Source organism: Leucoraja erinacea, chromosome 5 (genome assembly GCF_028641065.1).
Source record: "Leucoraja erinacea ecotype New England chromosome 5, Leri_hhj_1, whole genome shotgun sequence".
Taxonomy (NCBI): Eukaryota; Metazoa; Chordata; class Chondrichthyes; order Rajiformes; family Rajidae; genus Leucoraja; species Leucoraja erinaceus.
Genome location: NC_073381.1, coordinates 81,667,334 through 81,680,451, shown reverse-complemented (window position 1 = coordinate 81,680,451; position 13,118 = coordinate 81,667,334). Strand labels below are relative to the sequence as shown.

Below are 13,118 nucleotides of genomic sequence, written 5' to 3'. Positions count from 1 at the left end.
AAATAGGCCCAAGTCAGCATAGCTTTATGCAGGGGAGGTCTTGCCTCACAAATTTGCTGGAATTCTTTGAAGAAGTAAATAGCAGGACAGATAAAGGAGAAATGGTAGATGTTGTTTACCTAGATTTTCAGAAAGCCTTTGATAAGGTGCCACACGAGAGGCTGCCAAGGAAGATGAGAGCCCATGGTATCAAAGGGCAGATATTAGCATGGATAGCAGGTTGGCTGGATGGCAGAAGAGAAGGAGTGACGATAAAGGGGGCTTTTTGTGGTTGGCTGCCAGTGACTAGCGGAGTTCCACAGGGCACGGTGCTGGATCCGCTGCTCTTCACAGTGAATATTAATGATGTGGATGAGGAGATTGAAGGCTTTGTGGCCAGGTTTGCGGATGATATGAAAATAAGTAGAGGGGCAGGTAGTGTAGAGAAAGCAGTGACTCTGCAGATTCTGTAGAGAGACTGTAGAGAAATCAGTGACTTGGACAGGTTGGGAGAGTGGACAGAGAAGTGGCAAATGGAATGTAATGTAGCAAAGTGTGGAGTCATGCATTTAGGTAGTAGGAATAAAGCCATAGATTATTTTCTAAATGGGGAGAGAATCCAGAAATCTAAATGGACTTGGGAGTGCTGGTGCAGGATGTACAAAAAGTTAATCTGCAAGTCAAATCTGTAGTAAAGAAAGCCATCACAATGCTAGCATTTATTTCGAGAGGGCTTGTATACAAAAACAAGGAGGTGATGTTGAGGCTCTATAAGCCGATGGTCAGGCCACATTTGGAATATTGTGAGCAATTTTGGGCACCATATCTGAGGATGTGTTGGCTCGGGAGAGGGTCCAGAGGAGATTTACAAGAATGATCCCAGGAATGAGTAGGTTAACATATGATGAGTGTTTGACAGAACTGGGCCTGTACTTGTTGGAGTTTAGAAGGATGAGAGGGGACCTCATTGAAGCATACAGAATAGTGAAAGGCTTGGATAGAGTGGATGTGAAGAGGATGTTTCCACTAGTGGGAGAGCCTAGGACTAGAGGTCATAGCCTCAGAATTAATGGATGTTCTTTTAGGAAGTAGATGAGGAGGAATTTCTTTAGTCAGAGGGTTGTCAATCTGTAGAATTTTTTGCCACAGAAGGCTGTGGAGCCCAAGTCAGTGGATATATTTAAGGCAGAGATAGATAGATTCTTGATTAGTAGAGGTGTCAGACGTTATGGGGAGCAGAAGGAGAATGGAATTAGGAGGGAGTGATAGATCAGCCATGATTGAATGGTGGAGTAGAGTTAATGGGCCGAATGGCCTAATTCTGACCCAATCATTTATGATCTTATGATAGAGGATAGAACAGTAAAGCACAGGAACGGGCACTTTGGCCCACAGAATGTTTATGTCGAACTTGATGCCAAGTTAAACTGATTTAATCTGCCTGCATATATTCCATATCCCTCTGTGTAGGAAGGAACTGCAGATGCTGGTTTAAGCCAAAGATAGACACAAAAAGGTGCAGTAACACAGCGGGACAGGCAGCATCTTTGGAGGGAAGGAATGGGTGACGTTTCAGGTCAAGACCCTTCAAGTTCAGACTAAAAGTCATGGGAAAGGGAAATGAGAGATATAGACAATGATGTAGAGATAAGGAACAATGAATGAAAAGTGTGCAAAAATGGAAACAGGCCATTGTTCGCTGTTTGTTGGGTGAAAACGAGAAGTTGGTGCAACTTCGGTGGGGGAGGGATGGAGAGAGAGGGAATGCCGGGGTTACGAAATTAGAGAAATCAATATTCATACCACTGGGCTGTATGCTGTTCAAGCGAAATATTGGATGCTGTTCCTCTAATTTGCAGTTAACCTCACTCTGACAATGGAGGAGACCTAGGACAGAAAGGTCAGTGTGGGAATGGGACGGAGAATTAAGTGTTTAGCAGCATATTAATGTATAGATAAACACAAAATGCTGGAGTAACTCAGCTGTTCAGACAGCATCTTTGGAGAAAAGGAATAGGTAATGTTTCAGGTCGAGACTCTTCTTCAGGCGGGTCTCCAGACGGATAGCTTACATTTTATTTTGCAATCTGCATAAGTTCTGTTTAGCCACTCCAAGAATGGGAAAGCTTTGTTCCTTCTCATACCTCCGCAGACTCTTTAAAATAACTCAATAAATCCACAGGATCTCTGGAGAGAAGGAATGGGTGACGTCGCCCATTCTTTCTCTCCAGAGATGCTGCCTCTCCCGCTGAGTAACTCCATCATTTTGTGTCTACCTTCGATTTAAACCAGCATCTGCAGTTCTTTCCTACACACACTTAATAAATAGAGCACCAGAATAAAAATGATAAGATTAAAACAAGTTGTAATTAGGTGTGGAACAAGATTGTTCTTGTGCTGCTGGGTGTGGATGAGTCACTTGTGGTATGCAGCACATTGGAATTGTAAGGGAATGTTGAGGCCTGTCATTTGCAGGAGTCTCACTTTTTTCCAGCTTTAAATTTACACCATCTGACTTCATGAATGATTTTATCCCATAGAATATTTGATTGCACATGTATTGAAGATTGACAGCCTTCAGATTGTACGTATAAATTTGTTTTCCACATTTTTCGCCTTTAGGAATGGCAAGGCAAGAGCGTTTTATTGTCATGTGTCCCAGACAGAACTATGAAATTCCTACTTGCAGCAACGTAACAAAATATATAAACATAGTACTCAGTAAACAATGATAAATGAGAAGAGAAGAAAAATGAAGCTCAGTATACTTATATATCCTTTTGCAATGAAAGCTAACATACCATTACATATACCTGTACATACATGCATACATACTGTACATACAAACCTAAAAACAAACAATAATAATGCAAAAAGCCAAAACCAATGCCCCGTCTATGTAGTTCAGAACTTATTTGGAGGTTTTAGTGTTTAACAGCTTGATGGCTGTAGGGAAGTACTTTGTCATTATTTGAAAAGTTTGTATATTTGAACACTCAGGTATTTATACAAAACCATTGCACAGCTGTTTGATTGAGATATTGACAGATAAAAGATTTGGTCATTTGAATGTATAATCACAGGTATTTTTAGGAGTCACAGGGAACTGCAGATGGTGGTTTACAAAATCTCCAGAGATACTGGAGAACTCTGGAGCATCTGAGTCTCAAGAAGGATCTGAAGAAGGGTCCTGACCCAAAACGTCATCTATCCATGTTCTTCAGAGTTGCTGCCTGATCCACTGAGTTACTCCAATACTTTGTATCACAAGTATTTATGCTGTTCTAGTATGTGAGTTGAACAATAACTGCTGGTTGTTCATTGCTGAGGGAACATTCTTCACTGCCCTGAGAATTTAACATAAAACATAAAAACATCCCCCTACAATGGTTCCCACTGTGAGGGAAGGCAGCAAAGTCCAGTCCTCATCCTCTTGTTCACCCATGGTCGGGCCTATTGAAGCCTCCGCAGTCGCCGGAACGGCGGCCCGATGTTTCATGCCCTCTCGCCGGATGATGGAGCTCCGGCGTCGGAAGAACACTCTCAGCGGCTTGGAGTGTCTGGAACGGCTCCATCATCCCCGGAGACCACGGCTCCCGAAGTCCACAGGCCGCGCTGGTTGGAGCTCCAACACCTGCGATCTCGGCAAAAGATCCCAGGCTCCGCAGTGTTTAGAGTCAGCGCTGCCCGCGGCTGGACGTTCCACAACCACAGCTCCGCGATGTTGGAGTCGGCGGTTTCAGCACTCCGGAGCTTACCACACGGCAACCTGGGTAAGGCATTGCACGCTCCGCGATGGTGCTTTAGCGCTGTGCCGCCGCAGAAGCTGAAGTTCTGGCCGGTCCCGGCATGAAACGCCGCTCCAGTCCCGTTGGTAGGCCGCAGGGATGGGGCGAAGATGCAGCTCGGAGGAAAGCCGCATCTCTGATCAGGTAGGGACTGAGAAATAGTTTCCTCCTCCGTTGACCATCCTGCTGTCTTGAGGATTTGGACCATAGGAACATCCAACTTCATAGCTGCCGATGTAGCTGCAGCCCTGGTGGAGTGAGATTTAAAAATGCTAGTGTCTACCCCAGCCTTTAGTAGGACCTGTTTTAGCCATCTAGAGATGGTCTGGACTGTCACTGTTTTGAGTGGCTGTTTGTAGCTGATTAAAAGTGACAATTCTTTCCCTCTGATGATCTTAGTATACTCCATATATAATAGGAAGTGTGTTACAACACTGAGCCTCTCATCGTAAACTCAGGACAAAATAGTGTCCACAAGTGCTGCGAGTGAAGCCGGCTGGGGAGGACCGCGAATCCCCCAAGACCACAGACAGTCCGTAGAAACGCTAGGGCTGGTTTCAACTGGGACTGACGGACCGAACAGTGAACTTGATCTCGGTGGCCCCAAGACAGTCAACCAAAAAACAGTATCTGGTCTATATCAGGAAGTGGGAGATGTACTGCCATAAAAACAACATCACCTACAGAGATAAGAACATCCCGTCTGTTCTGGAATATCTGGCAGGCCTCCACTATGACGAGGGGCTCAGTTACAGTGCCATCAACTGTGCCAGAAGTGCCCTATCGACTTACCTATGGCAGGGGACAGAGCGTTACACTGTTGGACTCACCCACTGGTAACAAAACTTATGAGGGGAATTTTAATACTAATCCCCCAAGAACCAGGTACTCCCAAATATGGGATGTAAGTATTGTCCTGAAGATGCTCAGGAATTGGTCTCCAGCAACAGCTCTGTCCCTACACAAACTGGCATTAAAAACAGTCATGCTACTGGCATTGGTCACGGCACAGAGGGTACGTTTCATATCTATGAGTTAGTAAAGCAGAACAGACAGGGATCAGCAGGCCTCAATATACAATTTAGGTCATACCCAACAGATGACCGTCTGTGTATAGTAAGACATCTGTCGTTATACATGGAGAAAACAAAAATCCTAAGAGGCAATGAGAAGGCACTTTTTGGTCAGCCACAAGCAACCACACAAATGAGTGACGGTCCAGACCATCTCAAGATGGCTGAAACAGGTGCTAACACAGGCTGGGGTGGATACTAATATTTTTTAATCTCATTCCACCAGGGCTGCAGCTACATCGGCAGCGATACAGTTGGATGTACCAATGGACCAAATCCTCAAGGCAGCAGGATAGTCTGGGGGAAAAAACATTCCAATTATTTTACAACAAACCAGTAATGAAACCTGGAACGTTTGCAGAAACTATTTTAAGTTCTGTAAATTAATTTAAACCCATAAAAAGGGGTTATAATTTTGTGTTAATAATTTTATGATTTCAATGTCGAATTCATGTCCAAATTATGTTAACACAATTCCTCCTACAGTCATCAAGGCAGACGTGATGCATGGACTCGTTTCCACAGCATGAAATCACAGAGCTTTAAAATCTTCACGTAGTCACTCACGTGACTCCGAAGTAAAATAGTAAGATTAAACGAGAACTTACCAGTTTGAAGTTTGATCTGTATTTTATGAGGAGTTACGATGAGGGATTACGTGCCATCCGCACCCACCCTTGATCATATACTTAACTGGTATCTCTCCTCTAATCTTACTATGTTTAGTCATTACAATTATCTGTGATTTCACACTGCTGCTTTGAAGAATGACATGCATGTGTCGTGGCGGGCTTCTTCACGTAATCCCTCATCGTAACTCCTCATAAAATACAGATCAAACTTCAAACTGGTAAGTTCTCGTTTAATCTTACTATTATTCTTGCTACCAGTCTGATGGATGGTTTTGTGATGTCAATGATTTTGCTGCAAGCCTCCATGAAGGCTGTAACCCTTTTCTTTCGGCAAAGTCACTGACATGCGAACTGAGTTAAGGGTGAACCCCAGATGATCCATTGTGTTAAATAACATCTGTGGTCACCTCTAATGGGTTCTGTATAGTAAGCATCTTTTAAAACGATGCTTGCCATGTAGTAACCTAGGAAATCAATTGCTTAGAAGTAACAAAGGTTTCCATCTAGTAATGAATATATGGTACGAAAGTATTCAAATTAGTCAAATCTATGATGATGCGGCAACCACCATCTTGTTTATGATAAAGATTTTGGACTCGAATTCCTGTGATTCGTGTTGGGTTTCCTCCATGACTCCGTTTTTATGTGGCCACTGTAGTTCAGCATGCGCTTTTGATTTTTCTTTGCCTGTAAGCACGAACATTCGGTTTGGTACATGCTGATCTGGAGGATTATGTTTTTGTATAAATTCTATGGTATAACCCTATACTTCTGAAAATATAAGTGTCGGTAGTTAATTTATTCCATGCATCCAGATAGAATTGTAATCTCCCACCAACCTCGTAAGGAACCAGACCCACCTACCTCCATGGTTACTATTGGTAGGTTTGTTACTTTTTCGGCATCCTCCATGGACGTTGAGGCGCCGGTGCCTGGATCTGTAGTTGGGTCGGTGTTGACGGTTAGCGCATTCCCCAGGAAGGCCGGTCTGGGCCATGGCCTAAAAAGACCGATGTTGAGTGTTCCTGGCCTTTGAACTTTCACCAGTTTGTCTTGGCCGACTGGGGTGCTTTTTCCTGGCCGAAGTAGTTTTTAGACGTTGCTTTAATGAGCCCCAGGGTTTTACCCTCTTCGTCAAGTTCTTTTACCTGTTTTGATAAGTTGCCTCCAAATAGTAATATTGGTGGTTTGGAGGTTCCAGGTTTGCATAGGCCTGCAAATTAGGGTCTAAAGCCGGTTGGATGGCACTTTTTCCTAATGCTGTTTACTCGTATTGGTAGTTGCAAAATAAAGCCAGTGCATCCTGGTGATCTTGTGTCATGTCTTTTTTGTTTACTGTGCGGGCGAAAACCGTAATTCCCGCTGTTAGGACTTTCAGTAGTTTCAAGTCCCTGGCTCTGATTGAGGCTCCGACATGTTTTCAAATACACTGGTTGACACTGGGAACATTCAGTGTTTTGCAGTTCCCTAGTGGTAAGTGTCTTGCTGTGGTGTCCAATAATGCCTGTCCTTATAGCTGGTTGAATGACAAGTAGTCGATACTTGCAGCTATTTTAGGTTCCAGGTTTTGGCCAGTTTGTTCGGGTTGAATAAACTGGGACACCATATCCAATAGGTTTTCTTGCACCCCATGTGCACTAGGGGTATGTTCTGCACCCCTCTTCAGGGTCAGCCCAGAATTGACCCCCTGTACTCCCCTCTGATGAGGGAGAAACACTGTGCAGCCCTACAAGAGGTACTGCTGTAGGACTTACTAGCTGCCCACTGTGACTAGTCTCCATCTCCCGGAGCCTGCCACTTTGGAGTACTTGCTCCAACAGCCGCTCCAACTGGCTCCAATGCTCTCGGGCACTGGCCACTCGCGGCTGCTCCAGTTCCTGCAGCCGCTCCAACCGGCTCCAATGCTCACGGGCACTGGCTGTCGCGGCTGCTCTTGTTCCCCGCTCCCAGCCGCTCCAACCGGCTCCAATGCGCACGGGCACTGGCCGCTTGCGGCTGCTCCTGAAGCCGCTCCAACCGGCCCCTATGCTCACGGGCACTGGCCACTCGCGGCTATTCAGAGTCGGACTCATCGATGTCAACGACTCTGTTAGTTTTTTGCTTCGCTCTACCGAGGGAGCGGGAGCGAAGTCGGGCACAGCTGTTCCCATTTCGGGAGATTGGCGTTTCTTACAGCAGCCTTCGTTCTTGAGCATTTGAATCACCAAACCAGGCCACCATGCAACCAATCAGCGTGTTTTGCACCATATACTTGCAGAGGTTTGATAGAGTATTCAGCAACATGCCGTATGTCCTCAGACATCTGCTTCCTTTGTGATTGCATCAATGTGCCGGGCCCAGAACAATCATCAGAGATGTGTACGCCCACAAACTGGAAGCTGATGTCTTTCACCACCACCGTGCAGTGGAGAGTGCCTAGTTGTAGAAGGCACACCTAGAGCATGACAAATTAGTTCATCTTTATTTAGGTCTTGGCCCATCAGTTCATTGGAGGTAACTGCAGATGTTGGAATCTGGAAGTGCTGGAAGAACTCTACAGGTCAGGCAACATCTGTGGAGCAAATGGGCAGGTTGGTGCTTCAGGTCGGTACCCTTCTTCAGACCGGTCTGTCCTTACCTTCCACGAATGCTGTCTGACCTGCTCAGTTCCTCCAGCATTTTGTGCATTGTCCAACAGCTCATTGGTGGTTTTGACGTTCTTGTGTATTTCCTCTGACCGACACAAATTACAATAGACAATAGGTGTAGGAGTAGGCCATTCGGCCCTTCAAGCCAGCACCACCATTCAATATGATCATGGCTGATCATCCCCAATCAGTACCTCGTTCCTGCCTTCTCCCCATATCCCCTGATTCTGCTATCTTTAAGAGCTCTATCTAGCTCTCTTTTGAAATTATCCAGAGAACCGGCCTCCACCGCCCTCTGAGGAGAGAATTTCACAGACACACAACTCTCTGTGTTGTTTCCTCATCTCCGTTCTAAATGGCTTACCCCTTATTCTTAAACTGTGGCCCCTGGTTCTGCACTCCCCAAACATCGGGAACATGTTTCCTGCCTCTAACGTGTCCAAACCCTTAATAATCTTATATGTTTCAATAAAATCCCCTCTCATCCTTCTAAATTCCAGAGTATACAAGCCCAGCCGCTCCATTCTCTCAGCATATGACAGTCCTGCCATCCAAGGAATGAACCTTACTTTGTTGGCACAAAGTTACTTTGGGCATGAGATACAAACACAGTACATCAATGTGGCTTAAACATTTTCTTTAAATTCTCTGATCAATTATCCTCATAAATCTCAAATGCATCTCTAACTCTAATAATGACCAAACTACACAGCCATGTAGGTGAATTTTGTGTAATTGTGAGCATTTAGAGGAAGTGGTATTTCTGATGCAGTAGAAGCCCATTTTTCTTTTGTGTTTTCAAATCTTGAGTTTCTTAAATCAGTCCTCATTGTGCTGAATTTTCTGTTTCATTCCATTTTCCCATTGTATCATATGAACATAAAACATGTGAAAACATTCCATTGCCTGCAGTAAATGGCACCAAGTTTCAGAAACACAGCACAACAACATAGAAACGTAGAAAATATGTGCAGGAGTAGGTCATTCTGCCCTTCGAGCCCGCACAGCCATTCAATATGATCATGGCTGATCATCCAAAATCGGTACCCCGTTCCTGATTTCTCCTCATATCCCTTGATTCCGTTAGCCCTAAGAGCTATATCGGACTCCCTCTTGAAAACATCCAGTGAATTGGCCTCCATTGCCTTCTGTGGCAGAGAATTCCATAGATTCACAACTCTCTAGGTGGAAAAAGTGAACAATCGTGCAGGGGGCGGCACAGTAACGCAGTGGTAGAGTTGCTGCCTTACAGCGCCAGAGACTCGCGTTCGATCCTGACTATGGATGCTGTCTGTATGGAGTTTGTACTTTCTCCCCATGACCACGTGGGTTTTCTCCTGGTGCTGAGGCTTCCTTTCACATGCCAAAGACATATAAGTTTGTAGGTTATTTGGCTTCAGTAAACATTGTAAATTGTCCCCAGTGTGTAAGATAGTACTGGTGTGTGATGATCGCTGATCAGTGCAGACTCAGTAGGCCGAAGGATCAACTAAACTAAAGGCATCAGCTTTATATTGTGTGTTCAACACAACACCTGCTGTCGAATAAGGACGGATAATGATTAGTATTTCTTATTTATCATTACTTACTGAAAGAAGAAATATTTATTTAGTTCAGTATTTATATGTATTTCTATTTTGCAGATTTACATTGATATCTCTCTGCTTGTTGTCATTTTTTTTAATGTTGGATATAAATTTGTAAGTTTGGCATGAAATTGCAATGTAATTGATCTTAGGCTAAACATGTATGCACCAAGACATGATTTTGTTGTTCTCCAACTGGAGTTTTCCTGGCTTGTCCACCCTCTGTTACCATTTCAAAAAATAATTTACAGGTTATCCACTAATTGCAGGTGTTCTTCATTGCAGATGGTTCTATTCCATTGAAATTCATCTCAATGATAAGAAAAAATTGGGTGCTAAAATTATGATGAATTACTTCACGTCCTTTGTCACTGAAGCTCTGGTAAAGTCGACGAGGTTGTCAGAAATAGTTTATTAATGCATTAAATAATAAACTATTTTTATTTGTGCTGCTGGTGATTATGTGGTTCTTTGTTATAAACGTTGAATTCAAGAACTTAAATTGCTTTTTGCAAATTATGTAATGTGATTATGAAACTATTGCCACAGTTCTTGTGTAATATACTGTTGAAATAAAGATGGATTGCTCCATATAATACAAATGATTTAAATGGCATTGCCTTTACGTGTGTGAGGACAATTATTGAGTTGTAAAATGGTACTGCTGAGGACTGAACTGTTTGATGTTAGATACCTAGTTTCCTGATCCTAAGAATGATTAGGATAACATATGATGAGCATTAGACAGCACTGCGCCTGTAACTCACTGGATTTTCGAAAAGAATGAGGGGGGACCTCATTGAAACTTACCAAATAGAGAAACTTCATGGATATGGAGAGAATGTTTCCACTGTTGGGAGAGTTTAGTTCCAGAAGTCATAGCCTCAGAATAAAAGGATGGTCCTTTAGAAAGGAGATGAGGAGGATTTTTTTTAGTCAGAGGGTGGTGAACTAGAGGAATGAATTGCCACAGAAGGCTGCGGAGGTCGTCAATGGATATTTTTCAGGCGAAGATTGATCAATACTTGATTAGTACTAGTGTCAGAGGTTATGGGGAGAATACAGGAAAATTGGGTTGAGAAGGAAAGATAGGTCAGCCATGATTGAATGGTAGAGAATACGAAGGGACGAATATTTTATTCTGCTCCTAGAACCTATGAACTAATGAACTTTCGAGCACAGGTAATCGGAGACTGAGACCTGACACATAAGAGGCTTAATATCTGTTAAAGAAAACCTGTCAATCTGAAGAAGGGTCCTGACCCGAAACGTCTTCTGCACCTTTCTTTCCACATGTGCTGCCCAGCCTGCTAATGTCCTCCAGCACTTTGTTTCTTTTGGTCAAGATTCTCGCATCTCATGTCTCAGAGAAAAAATATGCGTTGAATACAATTATTTTATTATCCATCATCTAATCATTGCAGAGGAATGGAATCGCCATCTCATGAATGCCAGGTGAAATTATGCAGGTTCAGACATATAGGAGCCTCACCCTCTTCATTGTTCACTCCTGTGGGACTTAGACTTAGTGGAACAAACATTCAGATACAATTACTATGTTTAGGAGGCATTTAGACAGCCAAATAAGCAAGGCATAGATACTGTCCTACTGTGGGCAAACATAGGCAGGCACAGACCACAACGCCCAATGCATACAGTCAGCAGGTGAGCACCAATCTGTTTGTGAATATTAAACACAGTGTGCAGATACAACTATTCTTCTTCTTGCGTATGGCGTGCACAGCCTAAAGTTGTAGGACAACGTGTTCTAATTGATCTTATTTGATATGTAACTATTGATGCCACATCTTCATCATTGCTGTGCCAGAATAGAATCATAGAATCATGGAAAAATCCAGAGGACTTAGGTTTAAGGTGAAGTGGGAAAGATTTAATAGGAATCTGAGGGGTAAACTTTTCACACAAAGTGTGGTGGGTGTATGGAACAAGCTGCCGGAGGATGAGGTTGAGGCTGGTACTATCACGACATTTAAGAAACAATTAGATAAGAACATGGATAGGACGGATTTAGAGGGATATGGACCAAACGCAGACAGGTGGGACTAGCTTAGATGGGACATGTTAGTCGGTGTGGGCAAGTTGGGTTGAAGGGCCTGTTTCCACGCTGCTTGACTATGATTTTATTACACTAATTGACTATGCAGAAGGTGATCTTTCTGCCGTCATATCCATGCCAGTTGAAAAAAGACAGACCAAGGTAGTCTCATCTCTCACCATTTAGTCTGTACCCCAGCAGGTCATGGCTTTTCAAATATGCACCTAAGTCGTTCCCAGCTATGCTGCCCTTGCAAACCCCATATCATCAATCTGCACCTAACTTGGGAGAGCTATCTTAAAATCAGTAAAGCAACAGTCCACCATACATTTTAGCCATTACATGGCCACATTTATCACAATCTCCGGGTATATTCTGTCCCTCTACTGGACGGAGCCACCAAAGATGACAGCGCAGAGATTTACGAACTGCAAGAATCAGCCCTGGGTGTCCTTAACACTGACCAGCGATCAGCAAACGGCGCTAGCACTCATGCACTGCCACTATCCTACACACTAGGGACAATTTACAATTTCACTGAAGCCAATTCACCTACAAACCTGTATGTCTTTGCAGTGTAGCAGGAAACCGGAGCACCCAGACAAAATCCATGTGGTCACAGGGAGAACTCCATACAGACAGCACCCATAATCAGGATCAAACCTGGGTCTCTGGCACTGGAAGGCAGCAACTCTACCGCTGCGCCACCGTGCCACCCTGTAACGCTGTCGTCCTGATCTGCAGTTTACATTCACCATTATCTCATGTGGGAACTCTCTTCCTCTGTCCCTAAACCGGTTCCTCCAGCAGGCATTATCGGAAAGAGATCATCTGCTTTGGAAGGAAGGCTGAAAATAACGGTGACTACAAATTTTCATTTTGCCCAGGAATCAGCAAGGAATCACAACAAGTAATTATCAAGGCTAATGAAACATGTTCATTCCCCAGAGGATCGCTGCTTAAAGATTGAATTCATACTGCGATTATAAAGGAATAAGGGAAACACATGAGATACTGGAGGGGAATTAATAGGGTGGAGAGAGTTCAAGTCATACCACACAGAAACATGCCCTTTGGCCCAACTCATCCATGCTAACCAAGATGCCATGTCTAAGCTAGTCCCATTTGCCCAGTCGCATTTGACCCAAGTCCCCCACTAAACCTTGGATTGATGGTGGATGGCGAGAGGAAATGTCTGGAACTCAGGGCCATAGTTTCAGGATATGGTTGCAGTATATACATTTCAGACAGCACGATGAATTGATTCTCTCAGAGGTTCTCAAGTCTTTGGAACTTTCCACAACCAGGAGCTTTGAAGGCAAAGTCATTGAGGGGAGTCAAGTCACCGATTGACAGATATTTAAACTACGAGGGAAT

At 43.8% G+C, this 13,118-nt stretch overlaps 1 protein-coding gene across 1 annotated transcript in view; it reads left to right on the top strand.

Moving 5' to 3' along the window:
• sh3bgrl2 (SH3 domain binding glutamate-rich protein like 2) overlaps window positions 1–12,736 on the top strand; it is a 90,643-nt gene extending 77,907 nt beyond the window's left edge. The window contains exon 5 of the mRNA XM_055636082.1: window positions 9,971–12,736. Within this exon, the coding sequence (XP_055492057.1) occupies window positions 9,971–9,988 (18 nt within the window). The 3' untranslated portion in view covers window positions 9,989–12,736. The remainder of the gene's footprint in view (window positions 1–9,970) is intronic.
• The last annotated feature ends 382 nt before the right edge of the window (window positions 12,737–13,118 follow it).